Below are 26,724 nucleotides of genomic sequence, written 5' to 3'. Positions count from 1 at the left end.
CGCATGAAACCGTTCCCACTGTACCTCCCTCAAGCCTCAGCTCCACAGCTGAGTGGTTCAGCACCTTCAGACAGACAGACAGACAGACAGACAGACACACACACACCCCTCCAGTCTCGACATCTTCCCTTCTAAGCACTCTCTGAAAAATCACTTTTCTTTAGGATAAATACATTTACAATTCATTTTAATCTGAACGTGCTGGCAGGGGACTCTGTAGACCCTTAAAAAAAAGCTGTTTTGTGTTACTTTTGTTATCTCGAGAATTGTACTGTTTCATTGTTTTAAGCTGTTTTGTTAAGCAGGCTTGCACAGCATGATCCTAAAGAGGAAGGATATAAAATAAATGATAAATAAATCTCCAGCCCCCTTATGACCTGAATCACAGCTGTCAAGAGAAAAACAAAATGCCCGGGGAAGCGCCATAGCTCAGTGGAGAGAGCATCCATTGTGCATGCAGGTTCCATTTTTCAATCCTTAGGTATGGGTAAGAAAGGTACCCTGCCTGAATTCCCTGGAGAGCTGCTGCCAGTGTAGATAGTACTGAGCTAAGTAGATCAAAGGTCTGCCTCAGTATAAGGTAGCTTCCTATGTCTCTCTCAAAATTTGGGGGGGGGGGGAATGGGACAAAATCTTTCAGTCAAAATGGGGAAAATCTACAGCTCTCAGTTGTTGTCAAACTCCCAACTCCCATCATCCACCCAGACCACTAGCCATGCTGGCCGCAGGAGCACACGGGAATCTGAGCACATCTGGAGGGCCCCAGATGTTCCCCACCTCTGCTTTCGCGTTTTTTCACTATGTCAAGAGGAAGCATTTGGAGAGACAGCTTTCAAAAGCGATGAGGAAAGTCTACAACCCATCTGTACTTTCCCACTCTGGCTCTCTGGGTTTGTTTCCCCGCAGAAGACAAGTGCCTCCATTTAGGCAGATTTGTTTGAAGGACACTCAGGAAGCAGCATTCCATTGTGTTGGGGGGGGGGGAATCCTCCCCACCTGAATGACAAAACAGCACCAGCAAAACAAGGCCTTAAGATGCAAAGTGATTGGGGGGGGGGGGAGCTGTGCTGCTGTTACAAATGGACCGTGTTTAGAGGCATGGGTTCAAAATCTGCCTTAGGCAAGGACAAAGTTTGGGGTGGGGGCTGTTTAGCATCTGACCAAGTCATCTATGAAATGGAAGCAGCAGTTAATGACCCTCACAGGATCGTTTCCAAGGAGATGCACAGCCTGATCAGAAGCATGATTATTAAGCCCCGCAGAGTTCAAAGGGCTTTAGTAAAAACAGAGTTTCTTTAGTAAAAACAGAGTTTGTGAGCCAGGAAGCTGGAGCTAAGAGCTCAGAGGACCAGGGGGACAGAGTGAGGCTTAGGCGAGCCATATTTCTGAGTTGCACCCCTGGGTGTGGGATTTTGTCAGATTTTCCCACCTCCCCCCCCATCTATAAAAAGGTGGTTTAACATTATCCCACTGCATATGGAAGGTGTAAATCTTAACATAACCAAGGCTGCAAAGAGCTTAGAAGCTGCCACCTTAAAAAAAACAAACTCACTAGAAAGTTTAAACAGCGCCAGTCATACTTCCAAGTAAACATGTGGAGGGGTCAGTGGTCCAGAGCTGCAGAAAGCTTGAATTATATCATTTACTGAATCAAGAGTGCTGTCTACAGACAGACGCATTGCAATTGGTTATTTTTGGCACATGACCTATTTCAAAGTGAAAGGAAAGGGCTGTCCAGCCCTGGTGGGTGTTCTCTATCCTCCCCCTCCCCCGCCCAACATCTAGACACAGACGATCCCCAAAGAGTGGCTTTTACTGGTAGGTGGGCAGGATGGAGAGAGAAGGGCAGACCAGACAAATTTTAACTTTTATCTATAAAGCAGAGATAGGCAAAGAAACAGCCCTTGGATTCTATGTGGGCAGGATACCAAAAGGACACCATGAGGGTTGTACCCAAGGGACCAAAAACTGAACAGCTGATTCATTTTGAGCATGTTCATCCTGCCTTTCTAAACAAACAAACAAAAAAATACTTGAGGCAGCAATCAGAGATTGAAAGCACATCTGGAGGAGAGGGGAAAGAGCAGATTCAAAATTAAGGTGAAATTAAAAATATGAGACTTGAACAATAGCAGAAGAAAGTGCCTGATGAAAAAGGAAACCTACCAGAAAGTGGCAAGTTTCAGCTGCCTGCAAAATGTGAGCTAGGAGAGTGTCTTTTGGCAGGATGTTCCACTGCTCTGGAGCCAGCACCAAAAAGGCTCTACTTAGTATGCCATACCAAGAAGGGTTGGGCTCAGAAGATGACCCCAAGCACTGAAAATCAACAGGTGTAGGGGCCGATCAGCCTCTTTGACAGAAGACCAGCAAGAATAACTTTGTGGTACCAGTGCTACAAAATTAAAAGAAGATGGCTGCACAACTTTCCCTGGCCTGTTTGACAAGTCTCACTTGCCAAAATCTTACCCAACAAAGAAACACACCAGGAGCTGTGAGTGGTGTTGGAAGGCCTGATGTAGCCCTGAAGTGGTACATTTCAAAGGCCTACCACCATATTATCTGCTCATCCCTTGAGAACTTTGACTCCAGACGATGTGTGAGAATGAGCTAGAGAGAAATTGTAACAAAATCAAGACTTTTCAAACCAGCTCTTCAGAGCAGCTCTCAGGAAATCAGCTGCTATGGGGTAGGGAAAGATGCATTTGAAAGCGGGTGGGGACAGAGAGAAAAAATGAACTTCTTCTTTACTGTCTGAAAGTGTCCTGTTTGGAAGCAGCCAATAATACTCCATTTCACTACTGAGGTGACATATCTATCTTCTATCTCCAGGCTTTCTGACTTACAGTTTTCACACTGAAGGTTTAACTGCTGCCTTCTTTCTATATGTCATAGTGTTGTCTAAAAATAAAAAAAAATATTATTCTTGTGGATATAAATGTTAATTAAATCCACACACTCTCTCTCTCTATATATATCCAGGCTTTCTGACTTACAAAGTTTTTACACTGCAGGTTTAAACTGCTGCCTTCTATATGTCATAGTGTTGTTTAAAAATTAAAAAATCTTATTCTTGCGAATATAAATGTTAATAAAATCCACACCCTATAATCACTCAGGGGAATTCAAGGTCTCATTCCTTCCTAAAGCATGGGATACAAAGAGGGAAACATACCATCCCCTGAAGTCCAATAAGGTGATTGATGGTCAAAGGTTAAGAAATCTCCCTTTTCAGTTATCTCACCCATGTCCCACCAAGATGTACACTTCAGCCCTGCAGCCTGCTGCTCTCTGATAGGAGAAGAAAGGTAAGAAGCTTCCCTCAGGACTGGTGGACTCCCACCCAGAGGAGTCCAGCAACCCAACCTCTGAAGCCTGCCCACAACTCTGTGGCAACCAACTACACCACCCTTCTTCCGAAAAGACAGATCACACCTCCCCTTCATTAAATGACATCAAGGGAAAGGATGACTTATGCACATGCTCCCACTGACCCCGGCACTGCAACAGCAAAAACCCCTCACCATAATTCAGGAAGTGGGCTGGACCCTGCTCTAATCATTCCCACAGGAGCCCCATCACTTCCCATTCTGCTTTTGTCCGCCTCCCACCACCCACAAAAGGGTCTCAACTCCTCCTGGCCTGCAAATAATACTCCTCCAACTCCAGAAAAACACACACACATGCATGAGCTCAGACCGCAAGCCAGTCAGCCAGCTCCTTCCTTCAGAGAGTGCCCAGTATCCACACAAGCCCCCTAGGGGGAATAGACTGGAAGTCACTGCCCCAAGGACCTCCCTGTGTCCCCTGCTCGCATTAACCTTCCCCACCCTCAAACAAGAGGAACCTAAGATGCTGCCTTAAGACAGTCAGAAGCTTGGGTCTGTCTAGTTCAGTACTGTCTACACTAACTGCTAGATCTCCAGGCTTTCCAGCAGGGACTGATTGGATCAAACATAGGGCCTTCTACATGCAGAGAAGGTGCCCTACCAATGAGTGACAGTGCTACCCCATAATGCTTTTGCTAAACTGAAAAGGAAAACAGAAAGTCATTCATACACAGAAGGAACTTTGAGGGCTCAACCCGCAACCTCAAACCACCAATCACTTGCTTCTCCACGAGGGCCGTTCCTTGGGATCTACTGCCCAGAGAACTGCATACAACACAAGTTATACCACAGTCTCCACATCCACCATAAGGAAAGGGGGATGGCCCCTCCTGAACACCCCCACCAAAGCAGGAACCTGTTTCCTTAAGCGACCCCACATCCCACACAAAAATATGTTCATTCCCAGAATCCTCTCTCCTTATGCCAAGAGGTGCAACCACTCACTCACCATATGCTCAGTGTCAGGCTCCCACTGCGCCCGTTTGGGAGATCCCTCTCCAAAACCCAGCAATCACCCCCAGTTACTGGAAGATCAAGGACCACCATGACAGCCCCTTTCTCAGGCAATGAGCCCCACACTGAAGGAGGCACTTCATTCATCAATGCAACACGACCCCCAGGACGCTCCACCCCAAAGAAGGGGATTCGCTGCCTCCCCATTGCTCAGCAGAAAGGGTCTGGTTCATTATATCACCCTATACACACCCGCCAATCCTAGGGACTCTGCCATCTCTAACCTTCCGTCTTTATTTAATTTTTATTTAACAGCAAGATTATACCCAAACCTCCTATTCTCTGAAATCTGCCATTTTAGTATACGGTTGCAGTTTTAAACAAATTGTTGTTGAACTCTGCCTTCTCAGTGCTACTTACAAGCAGGAAGGTATCTTTTCAATTAATGGAATCTGCCATGGGGTGGTGGAATACACCCCCCCACACAATTCTCTGGAGCCTTCCCATACACCCCACATTCAAGGCCAACTACAGCACTCCCCCTGCTGAGAAATAAGAAAAAGGCCCTTCCACACCCCACAAACTGATTGCTCCCCAAATAAAGGCTCCCCAAACCCATCACCCTTTTCACCCCTAACCTGAAGCCCCCTCCCCAAATAAAACCCACAACCACCTTCCTTCCTCCCTCTTTGGAGGGAGTCCCATAACCCACCCCATATATTCCCTCGCAAGCAACATAAGACCTGCCAGCTGTCTTGCCCCTTCTCCCCCCCCCATTTCCTCTAATTTGCCCCCCCCAGGAGGGGCAGAAGTCACTTTTCACACACCCCAAAACCCCTTCCCATAAGCAGCCCACAAAGTACCCCCCCCACTGAGTGCTTGGGGGGGGGGGAGAGAAGAAAGCTGTAGATTTCCTACTGTGGGGCGGAGGATTCGGTGCCCCAAATCTACAAGGGGTGGGGAGAGACTGGCACCCCACTGTGAGTGGGGGTCTCATTCACCTCCCCCCTAAACTGCCCCCCACTCACAGGGGGAGCCGGTCTCTTTCTTCTCCTCCTGTAAATTGGGGGAGCTGAGACCCTTCAATAAAACAGCTCCCCCCCCCCGCCCAGACACCTGTGTGGGGTTCATTTACCCCACATAAAGATGCAAAGCCCCCCCCGCCCCAATCTTTCTATTCCCTCCCCCCTCCATGCAGCCCCCTTACTCACACGGGGGGGGGTCTCAGAGGAACACATTTTAAGACCCCCTCCCCAAATATCCACCCTGCCCCCCCCCACAGAGAGGGAATTCCCCCCCCAACCAACGCTCCTCTCCGGGATTTAACACCCCCCCTCCTCGCCACAGAAAAGGGAGTCCCCTCCTCGCCCCTCACCTGAGGAAACGCCGCTGCTCCCCCCAGGCTCGGGCCCGGCCGACGCCATTTTACCGCTTCACCCTCCTTTCCGCCTCCTTTTCTTTAAAAAAAAATTATTCCCTATTATTATCAATTTTTTTTAAAAAAAATAGTATTTTTTTCGCCGCCTCGCTTTGCCTCACGGCTGGAATCCTCTTTTTCTTGTTGCTTTCTCCACACCGCTCTTCATCACCATCATCATCCTCCTCACACACACCCCCGGCCTCTTCACTTGGTCTCGCCCGCCTCGCTTCGAGCCGCGACTGCGGGCCGCACCACCCGGGCGCTCCGAGGGGTTGCCACGCCTCCTCCCCCGACCCGTCTCCGATTTTTCACGTCCGCAACCCCCGCTTCCTCTCGTGGACCCGCCCAAACGGCGCCGGGGCAAACCAATGCACGCAAAGGGGAGGGTGGAGCGTCAGAGCGGCGGCTGGGCGAGATGGGGGGGGCGGGAAGCTCTGCCTTGTTTATAACGGACCGCGGGTAAGGGGACCGGTACTGCGCATGCGCCAAGAGGGATGTGGGCGGCCGAGGCTCCGGAGAAGGCGGCCCTGCGTCGCGTGGAAGTGGGCGGGGCTCCACGGCATCTCAACGAGCGCTGGCCTAGTTGACGTTGCCATAGCAACGCCAGGCTGCGCTACCCCGGGCCCTTGAGGGATGCTGCCTGATGCAGTTACACCGTTGCCATGGCAACGCGGCCTTGTTCAATCTGTGCAGTGAGATGACCTGATCAGATGTGACACCACATATTATTATTATTATTATTATTCATTTATTATTAAAAATAGCATCAGAAACACTAATAAAGATAACAACCCCCTCCACTACTATTGTATCAAAATTAGCTTTTGCATCCTGGCAAAAGAGCTTTATGTAATCTCTGCCTCGTGAAGGCCTCATCAAATGTGACACACCAGTGGCATCACATCATAGCCAGTGTCAGGATGAGATAGAAATGCAATAAAATAAATAACATTAGCAATGTGAATAAAAAATAGCACTAGCATTACGGCAAATTAGCATTAAGCATTGGGTCTCCAGCATTGTTTAACACCATTTTAGTTAGTGGTGACAGAGAACGCTGGGGAATCCAGATCTAACTGCTGTTCACTTTGGAACAAGCATGCAATATCTCTTCACTGCCCCTCAGTGGCAGAATGCATTTGCTTTTATCTCGATTAGTAAGGATTATCGCCCTCTCCCCTTTTTTAAAAGCAGCACAGAGAGATTATCTGAAAGCCATTCCTTCTGTTGCTGTCCAGAGATCAGAGCAATGCTTTGGCAGATATTTTACAGTCCAAAATCACCTAATGAAATCAAACCACTCCGTTTTACAATTGGCCTTGTACCCCAAGCCTTTGCAAGAAAAAGCAATATCTCCATACCATTTCCTTTCACCCTGATGAATTTTACCTGAAGTTTAACAAACAGGTTGAAAGAAGTATGTGGGTGTGTATGTGGAAAATTCTGACTTCTATGTGGCTGTATTGTAGCTTACTATATAAAAGTCTCATATCTTTAGCTCCACCTACTTACCCCTCTGGCCCTGCCCACTATTGACAGGTGGCCCCCAGAAGGCTGCCTCTGACAGAATGTGGCCCTTGGCCTGCAAATGGTTCACACTACACCTGTATAAAATGGACCTAACTCTGCTGAGTTGTGCAATCTTTTCAAAATAATAATAAAAATAATAATAATAATAATAATAATAATAATAATTTATTTATATCTGAAGCTGGGCTCAGAGCAGCTAACAACAGTAAAATAATACAACAAAATCTATTTAAAGGAGGTGCTCTTCGGTGGAAGGCACAGATTCCTGTTTTGCTCCAGGCACAATTCTGAACAGGAACTGGAAGAGAGAGAAAACCCTTACCAGGAAGACTTGCATCACTTAGGCAAGCTTGGTTCCCTTTTCGATTTCAGGCGGTGTTAAGAGGCTAACAATCCAAAGGCCAAACCAGCAGCTTAAACAACAAAGTGGAGGTCGCTGTGCTCATTAGGCAGCTAGCTCAGATCACATCAGATAAAATCTTGGCCAGCTTCCCAGAGGAGGAGGAAAGCTCAGCAGGGAAACTCCAGAGGCTCCCTGCTCATCATCACATTTTTAGGCCCTGGAATCACATATACATATAAAAACCAATAAACTCGGGGGAGTGACATAAATGGACCTGAATGGAAGCTTAATTCAAACTCTCTGACCTTTGCTCCATAGCCCCCTTACAACTCAACAGATCACCGGTAATCTTATACTGAGGAAGTTTCAGTGATCCCATCAAAGCACATTTTGAAGTTCTTACTTACCTCCAGTAGTAAGCCACCATGCCAGACATTTCGTTATAAACCAAATCCTGAAACTTTTCAGGTAAAATAAATGAAAGTACCATAAATGAAAGTACATGCCACATTGATCATGACCTCACCAACAAAGTGGTGACGATGTTGAAACGTGTGATAATTTGACTAATAATAATTATAATTTTATTATTTATACCCTGCCAATCTGGCCGGGTTTCCCCAGCCACTCCCCAGTTACAACGTATCTAAAAACTTTATTAAAACATCAGTCCTTAAACTTCCCTAAACAGGGCTGCCTTCAGATGCCTGCTAAAAGTCAGATAGTTCTTTATTTCCTTGACATCTGAAGGGAGGGTGTTCCACAGGGCAGGCACCACTACCGAGAAAGCTCTCTGCCTGGTTCCTTGTAACTTCACTTCTTGCACTGTGTGATACCATCTATGAAGTAACTTCAGTGAAATTTCACAAACAGAACTAGAAACTGATTTTAATGGATGTGGCCCCTATTTTGTTCCAGTCTTAAATCTGAATTATATTGCCTATATCCAGTGCTATTTTTCTAGAAAAAAGAGGTCGTGGAACTCAATATGAACACCTCCCTCATTCTCTTAGAATGGCAATGGCACTCACCTGCGTAGTGCCAGAAATAAGTTCCAATTGAAAAAAGCCTATTATCTAATTCTCAGACTTTCAACAGTGGTTCCACAGTACCATAAGTAACATGCAGGGGGTTGGATTAGAATGATGATCATTGGACAAGATGATCCAGTTTTCCACTGTTACAATTCTATGTACCAATACATGAAAAGCTAAGATGGTTCTTCAGCCCTGAGAATGAAGTCACCAGTGGAATGGAACCTCCATTCAAAGAGCCAGCCAACCTCTGGATATCAGTTGTGGGTGGAGAGGAGAGGGCAAATTGCAGGACTTGTGGGCTTCCTGGAGGAATCCATTTCACCAGTGTTGGTGGTGGGCTGGTGGGTTAGCCTTCATTCAGCAGAGCAGCACTGGCATTCTTGGAAGAAGAGAAGAAGAAGAAGAAGAGTTTGGATTTGATATCCCGACTTTCACTCCCCTTCAGGAGTCTAAAAGCGGCTAACATTCTCCTTTCCCTTCCTCCCCCACAACAAACACTCTGTGAGGTGAGTGGGGCTGAGAGACTTCAAAGAGACTGGCCCAAGGTCACCCAGCAGCTGCATGTGGAGGAGCGGAGACTCGAACCCGGTTCCCCAGATTACAAGACTACTGCTCTTAATCACTACACCACACTGGCTCTCAGCAGATACTAGCCACAAGAGGCAGATGTAACTTTTAATTTTTTATTAAATTTGATGTTAAATTCGTTACAATTTTTGAAGAGCAATAAAAATTAATTGGTAAAAAAGAGAGGTAGATGAAACTTTCAAATGCAAAAGTAGTGCGCTTCGGAGTGGTGTTGCTTTGCAGGCTATATGAACGCATCGTCTCTGCCTGCTTTTGGAGACAGAATGCTGACTGGAAGTCGCCTTTAGTCAACCAAACAAGTTTTATTCTTGCTACTCTCCTCACTATTATTTACACAGCACCATCTATATACTTAGGGACGCGGGTGGCGCTGTGGGTTAAACCACAGAGCCTAGGACTTGCCAATCAGAAGGTTGGCGGATCGGATCCCTGCGACGGGGTGAGCTCCCGTTGCTTGGTCCCAGCTCCTGCCAACCTAGCAGTTCGAAAGCACGTCAAAGTGCAAGTAGATAAATAGGTAGCACTCCGGCGGGAAGGTAAACGGCGTTTCCATGCGCTGCTCTGGTTCACCAGAAGTGGCTGAGTCATGCTGGCCACATGACCTGGAAGCTGTATGCCGGCTCCCTCGGCCAATAAAGCGAGATGAGCGCCGCAACCCCAGAGTCGGCCACGACTGGAACTAATGGTCAGGGGTCCCTTTACCCTTTACCTTTATCTACATATTTACCACTTTGCAAAGGGCAGGGGATTAAGCAAATGCATGAAAAATAGGCCTTATCAGAGCATGATTGCTAAGTGAATTTCTAGTTTCTGCAAGGGCATTAATAAAAGGAGGGTGTCTTATGAACACCCAGCTTTCAGATCCTTCCCGGAAGCGTCTTGTTGGAAAGATGCTTAATCCTTTTAGGCTTGTTTCTCACCCATCGACTTTCTCGGCGTTCGATTCCCCCATTCCCTTTCCAATCTCTGCGTCGACACTCAACTAATCGTGTCTACCCACCATCGCCGTTAGCTCGGCGCTCGATGACTCATCCCTCCCGTCATTCAAGCGGAGGCGTTGCGAATAGCCCCGCAACGCAGGGCGCGTGGTCGCGAGCCGACGGCATCGATCGCCACTCCGCTCTCTCTCTCCCCGGGGAGAGACTAAAAATGGCGGCGGCGGCGTCCGCTTCGACGGGCCTGGCTGGAGGCCGAGCGCCGCGGCGGACGGCAGGGAACCGGCTCTCGGGGCTGCTCGAAGCGGAGGAAGAGGACGAGTTTTATAAGACGACGTACGGGGGCTTCACGGAGGTAGGGGGCGGGACTTGGGTTGATGGGCAGCGGCAGGGGGCGGGGTAGGTCCAGGAGGGGGCGGGACCCCGAGCTCATGGCCGAGGCGGCGTTTGCTTGTGATTGGCTGGAAGGAAGGTGGGATGGGCGGGGCCACAGAGGCATGGGTCCAGTTTAGTTTGTAGTTATTATTATTATTATTATTATTTGTACCCCGCCCTCTCCAACCAAGGCCGGGCTCAGGGTTGAATGAATACAACTTAAATTTGAATGAATACAACTTAAAAACAAGAATTAAAATACATTAAAATATTGAAACATTAAAATATTAAAATGCAGCCTCTTCACAGGAGGAGAAAGGAAAAAGAAAGAGGGGGAGGGAATCAAATTGGCTCCAAGCCCAAGGCCAGGCGGAACAACTCTGTCTTACAGGCCCTGCGGAATGAAATCAGATCCTGCAGGGCCCTGGTCTCAGGAGACAGAGCGTTCCACCAGGCCGGAGCCAGTATTGAAAAGGCCCTGGCCCTGGTTGAGGCTAATCTGACTTCCTTAGGGCCCATGACCTCTAGGGTGTTGTTATTTATGGACCTTGAGGCTCTCCGTGGGGCATACCAGGAGAGGCGGTCCTGTAGGTACGAGGGTCCTAGGCCGTGAAGGGCTTTAAAGGTCAAAACCAGCACCTTAAATCTGACCCTGTACTCCACCGGGAGCCACTGCAGCTTGTAAAGCACTGGGTGAATCTGCTCCCATGGCAGAGACCCCGTGAGGAGCCTCGCTGCAGCATTCTGCACCCACTGGAGTTTCTGGAACAGCTTCAAGGGCAGCCCCGCATAGAGCGAATTACAGTAGTCAAGCCTGGAGGTGACCGTAGCATGGATCACCGTGGCCAGGTCGTATTGTAATGTGTACAATACGTATAATATAAATATTAATTTCTGGAAAGTTTGAACCAAGAAGGTCCAGCACTTTCTTTCCAAAGGAGGCTGCACTTGGGGAGCCCATAAGCAATTCTACCTGCATCTTCTTTTCTGCAACAGGTCGCTTGGTGGTAGACTGCTCCTGGACAGGGTGGTTTCTCTTAGTGATGGTGGCTGAATAAGTCATTTTGGTAGAGAGAGGGAAGTATCTCATTTATATCCTACCTTCCTTCTGCCGGGAGCTCAAGGCATAGCTGTCAACTTTTCCCTTTTCTTGCGAGGAATCCTATTTGGAATAAGGGAATTTCCCTTGAAAAAAGGGAAACGTTGACAGCTAGGGAGCCTTAAGGAAGCCTACATAATTCTTCCCCCTCATTTAATTCCCACAACGACCCTGGGAGGTCGGCTAGGCAGCCACCCAGTCAGCTTCATGGCTTGAGTGGGGATTTGAACCCTGGTCACCTAGGTCCTAGTACAGGGGTCTGCAACCTTTAAGACAAAAAGAGCCACTTGGACCCGTTTCCGAAGGAAAAAAAAAAAGGGAGCCGCAAAACCATTGCGACATTTAAAACAAATATATCTACGGAGCCTTGATCTGACAGCGGGCGGGAAGGTGACGTCGGGATGGTGCGTGACTAACGCACGCACCGCCCCCATGCGACATCAAAGCCATTACAGCGCCCGCCACAGTGGGGAGTGTCGGGGCGCACAATGCGCCTCCTCCCCTCGCTAGTATCCGCCCCGGAGCCGCAGCAAAGGTGTAAAAGAGCCACATGCGGCTCCGGAGCCGCGGGTTGCAGACCCCTGTCCTAGTATGACACTTTAACCACACTGACTTTGTATGTCCTTTCCCATTTTCTCCTTTTTTAGTCATCCTCTCTCCCAGAGAACTTAGGGGGGTATATGTGATACCCCCACCTCACCCCCATTTTTAGCTTCCAAACCTCCCTGCAAGGTTTAGGCTGAGAATTCAGACTAAGCGCCAAATCTCTACACCATGCTGGCTGGCTGGCTGTGGGTTTGTTTTTTTTTGCAGAGATATGACTCAGAAGCCAGAGTGGTGGAGCAAGGATATACAGTGGTGCCCCGCAAGACGAATGCCTCGCAAGACGAATAACTCGCTAGACAAAAGGGTTTTTCAGTTTTGCGTTGCTTCGCAAGACGAAAACGTCTTGCGCTTTTTAAAAAAAAGCCGCTTGAAGAGGCGCAGTTGCGACGGACCGTGCTTCGCAAGATGAAAAACATCGCAAGACGAAAAGACTCGTGGAACGAATTATTTTCGTCTTGCGAGGCACCACTGTACAAGGTGTGGCTCAAAGGCTAGAGGGGTGGGCAAAGATCTGCTGGGTTTGGCTGGGGCGACAGGGCATGGCAAATTGAGTCTCTTGCCATTGCTGTTCAGAAAGAGAGCTCTCCTCACCCAACCATCTTCTCTCGGCTGCCCTGCAGGAATCTGGTGACGATGAGTACAAAGGCGACCAGTCGGACAGTGATGACGAAGTCGATTCCGACTTTGATATTGACGAGGGAGATGAGCCCAGCAGCGATCAGGATGACAACGAGCCCAAGAGGAAGCGGAGGGTTGTCACCAAAGCCTACAAGGTATGTGTAACAGGAGATGGGCAGAGCCGGGCACACGGATGCCCTCCTGAAATGCCAAATCCATTAATGGGAGAGAGCAGGGCTGGTGGGAATGCTGAGCGCCAACTGCAGCAGTGTCTGATCCGCTCTTGTGTCTCCACTGAGAGGCAAGCAAAGCGGAGCGGAGCATTTGCCCGGCTGCATTGAAACTGCCCCCACTGCTGCAATGGAGACTGCTGGGAGTGCGGAAGAAGAAAGTGGGGAGGGAAGTGTTTGTGTGCAAGAGGCAATACTCCTGTTCCTGCGGATCGTGGGATTATCCGTGGGGTGGGGTGGAGTTGGCAATCTTCCTGGGGTTTGAGGAGAGTGGGCAGCACCTGCGAGGAGCCCATGTGGGAAGTCATTTTAAGAACTACCATTTAGCTTTATAAGGACCTGAATTTTCTTTTCCTCTTACCTCCCCCTTCCTTTTTTCCTTTTTCCTTTGAAATTTTATTGACTATTATAAAATTTTGCATATTATAAAAATGTAAAAATCTCTAAGTTATCCATCTATTATATTAACAAATAAATTTGTGTATGTTTATTCAAAACCTGCCAGGGAGTCCAATTCATTTTGTTGTTTCTTTAAATACTTTGTAAAAGATTCCCATTCTTCTCTGAAGTCACAGTCGTCCTTGTTGTGCAGTTTGTGCATCAGTTTTGCTGGTTCCGCATAGTTCATCAATTTTTCTTGCCACTGTTCTTTTGTCGGGGTTTCTTCATTTTTCCATCCTTGTACTATTAAAACTCTTGCTGCCGTTGTTGCATACATAAATATGTTCTTCATTTTCCTTGGCAGGTATTTCCTTTTGTGTCCTGCTTTCTTAGACCATGAATCTAGAAGAGACTGTCTTGTTTTTGATTGATTGTACATAAGTTCCTCTGGGATATTTTGTTGGTTGAAGAGTTGGGGGTGGGGAATGCTCTAAATAAATGCATCTTAAACTTGGTTTGTTTTGTTTGAAGCCATGTTAGTAGAGGCCCATGACTCTAATTGTAGGGTGCTCTCTAGTTATTTTAGGTCTCCGCAAAGTCAAGAAATTGTAAGCTCTGACCTTCCATGCTTTTTAAACACCTGGTGGCTTTTTGTTCTGCTGATGAATCACATCTATAAACCGCCCTTCCTAATTTCTGTCGTTTCCGTAGGAACCCATCAAGAGCCTGAGGCCCAAGAAGGCAGACGCGCCTGTAAGCAGCTCCCAGAAAGTGAGAGAGGAAAGGCTGGCCCCAGCCGAGCTCCAGGATGACCTTGGAGACAGTAAGTGCCCATTTTGAGTGTGCATTAATTAAAAAGTCTCAGATTCCTTTTAAACCAGAGATGAGGATGCTTTCTCAGCCTGAAGGCCATATCCTTTCATAGGCGACTTTCCAGGGGCTGCATGCCAGCGCTGGGCAGGGCCAGAAGAAGAGTGGTAGAGCGAAGAATGTGATGCGCAACCTTTGCACAGAAGGCCACATCACAGCTACACAAAAATCAGTGATTTCTATGCGCGCCCGCACACACACACACACGAATGTGAGAGCAGCCAGGCATCTGGATCAGGCCAATGGGAAGCCCACAAGCAGCATCCGAGCACAATAGCACTTGTCCCTCCTACAGTTTCAAGCAGCTAGTCTTCAGAAACACCTCTGACAGTGGAGTCACAGCAGAGCCCTCATGGCTAGTAGCCATTGCTGTCACCATGAATTTGTCCAATCCTTTTTTGAAGCCCTCTCAAGTTGGTGATCCCTGTTGCTTCCTGCCAGAGCGAGTTCTGTAGTTTAACTGTGCACTGCCTGAATAATAATAAATAATAAATTTTATTTATACCCCAGCCTAGACCGGGCTCAGGGCGGCTAACACCCGATATAAAAACAAATTGATTGAAATACAACTCAAAAACAAGATTAAAATACAACATTAAAACATTAAAATACAGCCTCATTTCAATGGAAACTCAAGGTGTGGCTTGTGGAGAGGCCCAAGGGCCAGTTAGAAAGGCCTGCAGGGCCGTGCTTGAAAGTCCCAATTTGAAATGCTCTGCTCTCCCTCTTCTTGTTTCAAACTCCTTCCTCCTAACCCTTGCCTGCTCAGGCCGCAAACACATGCGCCAGTCGACGACTGAACACACGCGGCAGACCTTCCTACGCCTGCAGGAGCGCCAGGTGCAGTCGAAACGCAAAAAGGGGGCAGGCCCCAGCTACGACCGGCCCCTGACCCAGGAGGAACTGCTGGAAGAGGCCAAGATCACAGAGGAGCTCAACCTGCGCTCTTTGGGTGAGTCAGGTCCTGCGGTATAGCAAAGTTACTAAAGGTAAAGGGACCCCTGAGCATTAGGTCCAGTCATGGTCGACTCTGGGGTTGCGGCGCTCATCTCACATTATTGGCCAAGGGAGCCGGCGTACAGCTTCCGGGTCATGTGGCCAGCAGGACTAAGCCGCTTCTGGCGAACCAGAGCAGCGCACGAAAACACCGTTTACTTTCCCACCAGAGCGGTACCTATTTATCTATTTGCACTTAGGGGTGCTTTCGAACTGCTAGGTTGGCAGGCGCTGGGACCGAACGACGGGAGCGCACCCCGTCGCGGGGATTCGAACCGCCAACCTTCTGATTGGCAAGCCCTAGGCTCTGTAGTTTAACCCACAGCACCACCCGCACCCCCCTAGCAAAGTTACTAAGGTAAAGATAAAGGTACCCCTGCCCGTACGGGCCAGTCTTGCCAGACTCTAGGGTTGTGCGCTCATCTCACTCTAGAGGCCGGGAGCCAGCGCTGTCCGCAGACACTTCCGGGTCACGTGGCCAGCATGACAAGCTGCATCTGGCGAGCCAGCGCAGCACACGGAACGCCCTTTACCTTCCCGCCAGAGTGGTACCTATTTATCTACTTGCACTTAGGGGTGCTTTCGAACTGCTAGGTTGGCAGGCGCTGGGACCGAACGACGGGAACTCACCCCGCCATGGGGATTTGAACCGCCGACCATGCGATCGGCAAGTCCTAGGCACTGAGGTTTTACCCACAGCGCCACCCGCGTCCGGCAAAGTTACTAGTCCATAAGAATTATCCAGGAACGGATGCGCCTTATGTCAAAAGTTTGGGGTTGTCAGGAGTTTCGCTTCCTTTCCTCTGTGCAGAGACGTACGAGCGCTTGGAAGCAGACAAGAAGAGACAGGTGCAGAAGAAGAGGAAATGTGTGGGGCCCACCATCCGCTACTACTCGGGGACCATGCCCCTCGTGTCCGACCTCGGCTTCAAGGAAGAGAATGTGGACGTTGAGGGGTAAGGGTTTTCGGCTTGCCCCCGGGATGGAGCAAGCTGGATGTGTGAAGCAGTAGGCCCAAGTTCCTAGTCCTTAAGAATTTTGTCAGGCATGGCTTGCCTTTCCAGGCATATTTTGGATCTGGGAGCGTTGTCGGCCTAAAAAAGAAAATGAGAGAGCCCACTTTGTCTCCTAATGCACAGAAACTGTCTGGTCGCCTGGTGGGGATTCCACTCACCAAAAGTGACTAGGCGAGTGGTTATTCACAGCCTTGGGTTCAATTCTATATCCAGGCCAATTGTACGTCCAGTCCTTTAGAGACCTGCATTTCTAAGAACACACTCTAAATTTTATAGCGGGTATGCATTGCTTAAATTAGCGTACGGACAGAGAGGCTCGATTATTACTATTTTCATTCGGGCCTCTCTACCCATTATCTACCTTCACCACTGAAGCCTGGAATACTACTGTGCCTCTGAGCATGTGCAAATTTTCTTTTCCTTCTCGCTGGGCAACCACAACTGGTAGAATGGGAGATCATATACCTTCCCTTCAAGCATTTAAGGGAAGGGCTCCAGCTCAGAATTGGAGCGTCTGCTTTGCATTTAGAAGGTCCCAGGTCCAATCTCTGGTATCACCAGGTAGGGATGGAAAATACTATTCTCTGAGACCTCCAAGAGCTTCTGCCAGTCAGTGCAAACAATACTGTTCTTGGTGGACCAAGGGTGTGGCTAAGTATGAAACAGCTTCCTAGGTTCCTAAACCAGCCCTTTGTTTGGAGCCATGAGGACTAGAATCTTACTACACTTTAAGTGGAAGGGCTATAGCTCAGTGGTAGAGCATCTGCTTTCCATGCAAAAGGTCCCAGGTTCGGTCCATGGCATCTCCAGTGCCCCTTGTCTGGACTGCTGCTGCCAGTCAGTGTAGACAGTACAGTGGTACCTCAGGTTAAGTACTTAATTCGTTCCAGAGGTCCGTTCTTAACCTGAAACTGTTCTTAACCTGAAGCACCACTTTAGCTAATGGGGCCTCCTGCTGCCGCCGTGCTGCCAGAGCACGATTTCTGTTCTCATCCTGAAGCAAAGTTCTTAACCCGAGGTAATATTTCTGGGTTAGTGGAGTCTGTAACCTGAAGCGTCTGTAACCAGAGGTACCACTGTACAGTGGTGCCTCGCAAGATGAAAATAATCTGTTCCGCGAGTCTCTTCGTCTAGCGGTTTTTTCGTCTTGCGAAGCAACCCTATTGGCGGATTAGCGCTATTAGCGGTTTAGCGGCTATTAAAGGCTTAGCGGCTAAAAGGCTATTAGCGGCTTAGTGGCTTAGAGAAAGGGGGGGGAGCGAAAAAAATGGCAAGACTCGCAAGACTTTTTCGTCTTGCGAAGCAAGCCCATAGGGAAATTCGTCTAGCGAAGCAACGCAAAAACGGAAAACCCTTTCGTCTTGCGGGTTTTTCGTCTTGCGAGGCATTCGTCTTGCGGGGCACCACTGTACTAAGATAAATGGACTACTAGCCTGCCTCACTAAGACTTAGTTGAATACCATGTCCATTCACTTCAGTGGGGCTACTCTGAGCAGGACTAACAGGTGCCACATAATTCCCATTCCGCATTTGCAAGAACTTGATCTTTCAGTGCAGCAGCCCCTACACTTCGGCACTCCCTGCCTATTGACGTCAGGCAGGTGCCTTCACTGTGCTCTTTTCGGCACCTGCTAAAAACGCTTTTCTTCAGGCAAGCCTAATCAGGCCTTTAGAAAGTTGGTGCCAGTTTGAATTGGTTTTTATCTTAACTTTTCGTACATCTTAAATGCTTGTAGATAATTTTTTGTGTGAAGCTGTTTGAGGCTCCCCCCTCCAAAAACAATATTCAGGTGGTGTGTAAATTTTGTGAAATTACAAATAACACTGGACCCCCTTTCCCACCTGCTTCAGTTTGGACCAGGACATGCAGCCCCCGCCCCTGGAGGCCCCGCCAGCACCTTCCGCCTCGGCCGCCAAATGTTCACGGACCTTCATCACTTTCAGCGACGACGAGACTTTTGAGCGCGTCTTCCCGAAGTCTCGGGCCCCCAAGCTGCCTGTGAAGGAGGTCTGCCCCGTCACCCACAAGGCCGCCATCTACCGCGACCCCATCACCGACATCCCGTACTCCAACATACGGGCCTTCAAGATCATCCGCGAGGCCTACAAGAAGTACATCACAGCCCATGGCCTGCCCAACGCTGCCGCGGCCGCCCTCGGGGCAGGGCCTCCCATGGCCGACTCCAATGTCCGAGCCACCAGACAGAAGATCATCATCAAGCAAAGCGTTCCGAATACGTAGGGCATGGGACCTTCCTTGCTGACTCCACGTCCTGTTTCCGCAAAACGGCTTTCATAGCAAACATGAGAAAGTAAATAGGCATGGCAGTAAGAATTGGCCTTCAAGGGAGAAACAGAGCCTGGTTATAAGGTCATTGTAAGAGTTTCTCAAACGTTCCAGTTTTGTTCGGCTCCCTTCTGTTCAAAAACCATTAGAACAAAGATAATCTCTGGTCATAATTCCTTTTCCAGTAATGTAGTCATTTTCAGAACGTCTGTCGGCAAGAGACCGTCTTGTTTCCGGCATTTGGCACGTCAGATATTCCCCGAGATTCACAAATCAGCTGCTAACCACCTCCAATTTCATTTGCACCACAACGGCCTCGTGTTGAAATGCCTGATTTGATTGCCTCTGTGTTTGCGATCCGTTCTTATCATACTACCACCAGTAATGTTTATATACAGCTTAAGATGCAAAGTCCCTGAGTAGCTTACACAGGACGTTAATTCAGAGAGAAAAAATGCATATACAGCATTTAAAACCAACAATACAAAGAAATGCATCAGTAAAAAATGGAGAAGCCATCAATGAAACATTCCTTTAAATATCAATAACTAATATAAACAGAAATGCCTGCTTAAAAAGATGGGTCTTTGGGAGGTGTTGAAAGCTTGCCATTGTCTCTGCCTCAGGAACAGCACACAGAAGGGAGCCTGACCATTGGCCAGGTTGACTGGGGCAGAGGAGAGTCCAAACAACAGCTGAAGCATCACAGGTTTCCCATCCCAGGTTGAAAAGATAAACCAGGCAGTGGGATTTGGGCAAGGCTCTCAGACCAGGCAACCAAGGCATTTAAATCAAAATGTCTCCTTTAAAAAAACCAACCACCATCGCCCCAAATTTTTGGCACAAAGGTTGATGCCAAACTTCTATTGACTGCTCACAGGTCGAAAAGCACCCACTATTCCTAGCTGATTTGTTTTGGCTGCCTGTCCAAACGGTGGGCGTTACGCATCCAGCAAGCTATGGAACAGATCTGCGTCCCAGTGGGGCCACCTTTGTGTGTTGCCACTGGTGTTAAGTCCCTGTTCAGCCTTGCTGGGGAGTTCCCATTGGGAAACTCATAGGCGCAGCCGATTGCAGTGGGGCTTGCTATCAGAGAGCCCTTTCAGAGGAGCAGCCTGTATTTCCTTTGTAGCTGCATCCTTCTCCGCCGTTGCGTATGAACTCAGGTGCCTTGCGGGTCAAAGGGTGGACACCTGACCAAATGAGGCCCGCGCCTGCTGCAGGAGAGGGGAAGGTTTTGTGGAGGTCTTTCCATGAGGGCCAGATGGTTGTCTTTCTTTGCAAATTGGGGGAGGGAAAGCTATTTTTGTTGGGTCGAAGAAAAATGCTTCAAGTCTGACTGGATGGTCAAACAAGAGGCTGAGCGTCTGAGCAGGACACAGGCGTGTGGGAACATGAGTCTGCAGCCGGCGAACGAGAGCTGTTAGCGGGACAAAGTCGTGGATTTTTTTATTAACTGAAAAAAATACTACCATTTTTTTAAAAACAGTTTCAACAGCCTGTAGAACATTTCTCTGAAAATAAACGGCTTTAATGTGACGTCTTCATCCTTGTCTCTCGCCTTCCTCGATTTTAAGGCTGATGTTGCCGAACTGCAGCTCCCTGACCAGTTTGAACCCAGGGCTTGCTGGTCCTCGGCTTGGTCCTATGACTCATGCCACTGCGTCACACTAAAGCCTGGGATATTTCAGTCGGTAGAGCATGAGACTCTTAATCTCAGGGTTGTGGGTTCAAGCTCCATGTTGGGCAAAAATGATTCCCGCATTGCAGGGGGTTGGACTAGATGACCCTTGTGACCCCTTCCAACTCTGATTCTATGAACTTCTGGAGGGGTACAGGTGTCCACCCACCCCAATCACTTAGTGGCTGCCTTCATCTGCTCTGCTTTGATTGTCCACCAGGGGGCGACACCACACCAGATTCCTATCGTAGGCCAAAACCCAGCCTTTCATGCCTATCGGAGTGACCATTACCAGCCATGGGGAGCCCCTTCTCTCCCCGATACTAACAGAGGAGCTTCCAGAGCTATAACAGCTGTGGGTTAATTCAAGCCAGCGAAGGAGCCTTCAGGATGTGCAAGGAGCGTTCGTTCCTCTGAACGTGAGCAGAGTGCTTTTTTTCTTAGTCACAGAGCAGCTGTGCCTCGGTGGTCGAGCATTTGCTTGGCATGCAGAAGGTCCCAGGTCTGATCCCTGGGTAGGGCTGGGAAAGGTTCCTGGTGCGAAACCCTGGAGAGCTGCTGCCAGTCAGCGCAGGCAATGCTGAGCTGGATGGACCCAAGTGTCTGGCTAAGTATGAAGAAGCTTCCCAGGTTTCTTATTTAAAAACAGCCCTTTGTTCAGAACCACGTGGACGGTAATTTTACTTTGCTTTTAGGGGAAGGGGTTTGGCTCGGAGAGAACATTTGCTCTGCATGCAGAAGGTCTCCGGTTCAGCCCATGACATCTCCAAGGAGCGCTGGGGATATTCTTCACCAGAAGCCGTTGTGTAGAAGGCTGCGGTTCCTTTTGCATCCTCCCTTTCTGGGTCAGATAGCAGAGAATTTGGGTCTTTTGCAGAGGGAAGACGAGTTTCCCCCAACCAGTTCACTATCTCAGCAGGCTAAGCTTTTGTTTCTGTTTGCACACAACCAACTGTCTAAAAAGAAAAAAAGAGAGAAGGGGTGAGGGAGGCAACTCTGAGGATCCTGGAAAGTGGAGGGCTGAATCTGTGAGGTAGCATGATAACTATTTTACTCATTTCTGCACCACAAATTTCTCGTATTTTTTCTTAAATATCTGTAAACCTCTGTCATAAAACATATCAATGTATCAAAGCGGTCTGCAGCAATAAAACCATATAATAAAAACCACTAAAAAAGTTAAAAACAAACAACAATTAACAATTGTGCAAGGATGTCTTCTTAATTGCTTGCATAGAGAGGGTAGGTTATAAAAGTTTCTAGCAGGTGTTTAAAAATGGGAAGGCGCCTGCTGAATCTGCAGTGGCAGAGAGTTCCACAGGACTGGGCCCAATGGCACTAAAGTGTTTCTTGTCAACAGCCTCATTTCACCAATGCCGCTCCTGCAGATGATCTCAGTGACCGAGCTGAGTTCAGGCGGTCCCTGAGACCTAAACACAGGGGTCAGCGAACCTTTTCAGCAGGGGGCCAGTCCACTGTCCCTCAGACCTTGTGGGGGCTGGACTGTATTTTTTTTTTGGGGGGGGGGAATGAATGAATTCCTATGCCCTACAAATAACCCAGAGATGCATTTTAAATAAAAGCACACATTCTACTCATGTAAAAACACCAGGCAGGCCCCACAAATAACCCAGAGATGCATTTTAAATAAAAGCACACATTCTACTCATGCAAAAACACACTGATTCCCGGACCGTCTGTGGGCTGGATTGAGAAGGCGATTGGGCCGGATCCGGCCACTGGGCCTTAGTTTGCCTACCCATGCCTAAGCAGTTCAGGGCTTCAAAAATTAATACGAGGACCTTGGGTAGTAGATAGCAGCTGGTGCAGATGTTTTAACAGCGGTGCCACATGCTGCCAGCCAGATTTCCCCATCATGAGTCTGGCCTCCACATTCTGACCCAGCTGGAGCTTCTGAACCAGCTCTAAGGGCAGCCCCACACAGAGCGCACTGCAGTAGTCCAGCTGCAGTGGAGGCCTGGCTAGGCTTGAAATGAAACAAAACGGAAGCGCACGCAGCATCTTCCCGGCTGAACCGGTCCTTCGGCTTGGCACTTCTCAGCTGCGGCCGCTGGAGGTCTTGACTCGGCCGCTCGGCAGGTCTGCGGAGTGATTGATAACGGAGTCTGTATATGTGATCTCTCGCTCTTGCGCTCCTCACCCCGCCCGCCTGCCCGGCTGGAAAGCTAAAATAATAAAATGCTGATCTCACACAGTTCCTGGGCTTGCCGCTCTCTCGCTCTCTCCCCGTTTGCCCTGCCTGCTAGGTTCACACCGCTCGGGGTGGGGGAGAAAAAAGGCAGAGGCCGACACAGCCTGCCCGGGAGGTAAGTCTGGGTCCCTTTCCCCCCCTTTCCCCCCTCCTCGGCTTCGTGGGAATTTAAGAGGCGGCAAGCGGGTGGCGAGAAAATTGTACGCCAGGCAAAGGCAGGGGAAGTCGCCGGCTATGTTTGGGCTGAGTCCTTGTGGGGTGGAGAGTGTTGCTGAAGGATAACTGAACAGCTCTTCTATACACCCGGACACACGCAGGCCCGGCCGGCACACGCAACAGATAAGGCGGTAGAATCCAGGCATGAGATCAGCGAGGACTGTACCGTTTTGCCGTGTGCACAGGCAACACCCCCTGCAAATGTCTGTGTGTCCTGTAAAATCAGACAAAATGAATTTCTGTGTAGCTCACTAGGTGACCAGTTAGAAAGGGTCAGAGCCTGGGGTGGGGTGTCGTCCCCCCCCCCACTGCTGGGCTTGCCCTCAAACCTGAAGAGACTGTACCACAAAAAAGCTGCAAGCTGGGAGTTGGCGGAACGTTGCTGAAATCCCTCAGAAAGGATTTTGGTTCACTTTCAAGGGGATCCAGGCAGGATCTTTTCAACTCTCCACCTGCAGCCTGAAGTGGCGCAGCCTGCTCTGCAAGGACTCTACCACTTCCTCCTGCTGCAAAAGTGTAGCGTAGGCCCCACCCCATGTCTGGCGGGAGGGGTGTGCGTGGGCATCACAAAAACGCAGTTGTCTCTTGCTAACTGAAGATTTGGGCTTGCAAGGAAACAGATCTATGGGCTGAAGGAAAGTACAGTGGTACCTCGGGTTACATACGCTTCAGGTTACAGACTCCGCTAACCCAGAAATAATACCTCGGGTTAAGAACTTTGCTTCAGGATGAGAACAGAAATCGTGCTCTGGCGGCACGGCGGCAGCAGGAGGCCCCATTAGCTAAAGTGGTGCTTCAGGTTAAGAACAGTTTCAAGTTAAGAACGGACCTCCAGAACAAATTAAGTATGTAACCTGAGGTACTACTGTATAGGTGGGTCAAAGGAGATTGAATTCGGACTCAAAAGTGGCATCAAATCTTCAAAACAGATTTGAGCCATCCTGGAACCTTCCCCAAGGCAAGCTGCATTTAAATAATTTTGGGAACTGTAGTTTGCAGGCACTGAGACTTGCAGCTCGGCTCCAGGGCGAACTACAGTTCCTGGGATTCTTCGAGGGGGGGGATATGCTTTAACTGTACACAGCCACTGTCTCTCAAATGGTGTGAAACTGGACAGCTATTACCCTTTTTATGACGCCGTCGATGGAGGCAGCGCTAGGCAGAGTGACATAGCAAAAAAGAAAAGCAAAATATAATTGTTATGGATAGTGGCCCCACCCTGAGCATCTCACAGCCTTCAAGGTTCTGGAAGCCAAGAAGGGAGAGAGAGAGATCTGGGCAAAGGAGGGAGGGCTTTTGGCAAGCTCAGTTGTCCGCCTGGGAAATGAGGCCGAGGGCCAAGTTGTGGCTGCGGAGAAGGTGGGGATCACGCAGGAAAAAGACACAGCTCAGGCATGGAGCACTTGCCTTGAAAGCAAAAGGTCCATTGTTCAATTTCCGACATCTTAAGTTAGCGCTGCCTAAAACTCTGGGGAGCTGCTGCCAGTCAGAGCAAACAACACCACGCTAGACAGACCCTAGTGACCAGACTCAGTATAAGGCAGCTTCCTTGGTTTCATTTCAAATTGGCCCTTTATTGAGAACGATGACGACTAGAGGGATGCGGGTGGCGCTGTGGGTTAAACCACAGAGCCTAGGACTTGCCGATCAGAAGGTCGGCGGTTCGAATCCCCGCGACGGGGTGAGCTCCCGTTGCTCGGTCCCAGCTCCTGCCAACCTAGCAGTTCGAAAGCACGTCAAGTGCAAGTAGATAAATAGGTACTGCTCTGGCAGGAAGGTAAACGGCATTTCTGTGCGCTGCTCTGGTTAGCCAGAAGCGGCTTAGTCCTGCTGGCCACATGACCCAGAAGCTGTACGCCTGCTCCCTCAGCCAATAAAGCGAGATGAGCGCCGCAACCCCAGAGTCGGCCACGACTGGATCTAATGGTCAGGGGTCCCTTTACCTTTACCTATGACAACTAGAATCTTAATGGAAGGGTTGTATCTGAGGGGCAGAACACTTGCTTTGCCTGCAGAAGGTTCCAGGTTCAATCCCCAATAACATCTTCAGGTATGAGGAAGAGGAGGAGAATTGTGTACGCCGCCTTGAGCTCCTTGGAGGAAAAGTTGGGATAGAAGTGCAATAAACAACTTAGTAAAAATAAATAGATAGGACAGGGAATGCCCTCCTTCTGAAAGCCTGGAGAGTCGCTGCCAGTCAGTGTAGACAACATCGCGTTAGATAGAGCCAAGCGTCAGACCTGCGATAAGGCAGGGGTTGACTGGGGGAATGGAAGGAGGGGTGGAGGTGGAAACTGCACAATGTTTCAGGGAGGGGATTGCAGACATAAAGCCAGAGTATTCCTAGATACTTAAAAGATCTCTAGAGCAGGAGACCCATCACTCCTATCCAAAGCTGCATAAAATTTGCACACACTAACGACACACATAGATTAAAATTTAGACTTCAGAGGTTGCAGACTTTGCAAGCCCATTCACTTCCCATCCAAATTGCCCCACTGATTAATTTTTCGTTTAACGCACACCCCCACCCCAGATTCATCTGCCGTCTCCCAACACTTCTGTTCCCAGCTGATTCAACTGCCATTCAGTTGCCCTCCTCCCCAATCCCCCAATCTCTCAAATCATCTCTAGGTAAAGTTATACAGCTTAGGCCCAGGCTATATGAAGGACTGTATCCTCACATACAAACCTGCCTGGGGTTTAAAATCTTCAGGAGAGGCCCTTCTCTCAGTTCCAGCACCCTCACAGGCACGCTTGGTGGGGACACAAGAGAGGGCCTTCTCGGTGGTGGCTCCTCCCAGACAACTTTGGAACTCTTTCCCCTGGATAAACCAGACTGGCTCCCTCCTTGTTGTCCTTCTGCTGGCAGGTAGACTTGGGGGAGTGACTGTGGGTTTTTTTTACTGCCTGTGGGGCTGTGGGGCTGCACTGTTTTTACTGCCTACATTTAAACAGTTTTGTTTTTACTTTGTTTTTAATTCTATTAGAGCTTAACAAGCTTTTAACTATTTTTTTTAATACGTTTTTAGCCTTCTGCATTTTATCTGTGCTCCTTTAACTTGCGCAAGCCGCCTTGAGCCCCGGCTTGGGAAAAAGAGGTGGGGGGATATAAATAAATAAATATCATAACAATTCATAATCTTAAATTAACCTGTTTTCCCCCTCCAGTTAATATCCTACCCAGTGACCCAGATCACCAGATCCCCGAGTTCATTACCAGTTCAGAAACACTCAGGGCAATTTTCAAACAAAGAAGATTTGGGGCCAAAGGGCAGAGTCTTGGGGATTCGGAAAGGGATCTCTGCAAGCATAAGGGGCTGTAGCTCAGGAAAGTCCTTTAAACTTTGCAAAGGACACCTGCACACTCAGTGTCCGCATTAGGACCACATTAGAGGCAATGCACAGAATAATGGAACCGTAGAATTGTAAGGGGCCCCAAGGGCGAAAGGGGGGCCCATCCACTCCAGTGTCTGTGGCCAAACACCCAATGAACTTATGGATCTAGATAGACTGCCTCTGGACCTGGAGGTTCTATTAGGACATCAAAATAGCCTGGCTGCTGGAACAGGCCAATGGGGCCCCGTCTAGTCCAGCATCCTGTTTCCACAGTGGCCAATCGAATGCCCCGAATAGTAAGCCCACAAGCAGCACCCGAGCACAGCAGCAGCAAGTCCCCCCGCTTGTGAATCCCGGCGCCTGGTATTATTCACAGGCACTGAAGGGAGAGATTCTAGCGCCACGCTGAATGCAGAGATGGTGCGGCAGGTTTCCCGGAGGGCTCCGGGTTGCTGTGTCCTTGCTTCCTACTCGGAAGTCCAGCTAAGCCCCCTCCTCCCTGTTAATTAACCTTCGCACAATGCTAGACCACCTGGCAGGGCAGATCTCCAGACCCAAGACGGGAGCAAGAGGGTGTCAAAAGAGAACTGGCTTCTGTGTGTTTG

At 49.0% G+C, this 26,724-nt stretch overlaps 3 protein-coding genes and 1 long non-coding RNA gene across 11 annotated transcripts in view; 2 read left to right on the top strand and 2 right to left on the bottom strand.

The window, feature by feature from the left end:
* PIP5K1A (phosphatidylinositol-4-phosphate 5-kinase type 1 alpha) overlaps positions 1-6,177 on the bottom strand; it is a 47,327-nt gene extending 41,150 nt beyond the window's left edge. For 3 of the 8 annotated variants that reach the window (XR_014214253.1, XR_014214254.1, XM_082202200.1), the window contains exon 1: positions 3,173-3,295. Coding sequence is in view for 6 of the 8 variants with exons in the window: in XM_082202200.1 (XP_082058326.1) it covers positions 3,173-3,245 (73 nt within the window). In the remaining 2 variants the exon portion in view is untranslated. Of the gene's footprint in view, positions 1-3,172; positions 3,299-5,715 lie in introns of those variants that run through there. The other 5 variants (XM_082202201.1, XM_082202196.1, XM_082202197.1 and 2 more) reach the window with 5 other exon arrangements.
* Positions 6,178-10,368: 4,191 nt separating this feature from the next.
* VPS72 (vacuolar protein sorting 72 homolog) lies at positions 10,369-20,210 on the top strand. Its single transcript, XM_082202382.1, has 6 exons — positions 10,369-10,548; positions 12,894-13,046; positions 14,214-14,325; positions 15,142-15,324; positions 16,180-16,324; positions 18,236-20,210. Exons 1-6 carry the CDS (start codon positions 10,408-10,410, stop codon positions 18,624-18,626), a joined length of 1,125 nt encoding a protein of 374 aa, XP_082058508.1. The 5' UTR covers positions 10,369-10,407; the 3' UTR covers positions 18,627-20,210.
* Positions 16,331-26,724, bottom strand: part of LOC309520756 — a 31,354-nt gene continuing 20,960 nt past the window's right edge. Inside the window, exon 3 of the long non-coding RNA XR_014214380.1 lies at positions 16,331-16,462. This is a non-coding gene — a long non-coding RNA (uncharacterized lncRNA). The remainder of the gene's footprint in view (positions 16,463-26,724) is intronic.
* The window catches only part of TMOD4 (tropomodulin 4), a 23,763-nt gene continuing 19,564 nt past the window's right edge, over positions 22,526-26,724 (top strand). Inside the window, exon 1 of the mRNA XM_082202448.1 lies at positions 22,526-22,679. The gene's annotated coding sequence lies outside the window, so the exon portion shown is untranslated. The remainder of the gene's footprint in view (positions 22,680-26,724) is intronic.

Source organism: Podarcis vaucheri (genome assembly GCF_965113315.1).
Source record: "Podarcis vaucheri genome assembly, chromosome: 16".
Lineage (NCBI taxonomy): Eukaryota > Metazoa > Chordata > Lepidosauria > Squamata > Lacertidae > Podarcis > Podarcis vaucheri.
The sequence above is the reverse complement of the archived record's forward strand: the minus strand, read 5'-3'. Positions and strand labels throughout refer to the sequence as shown.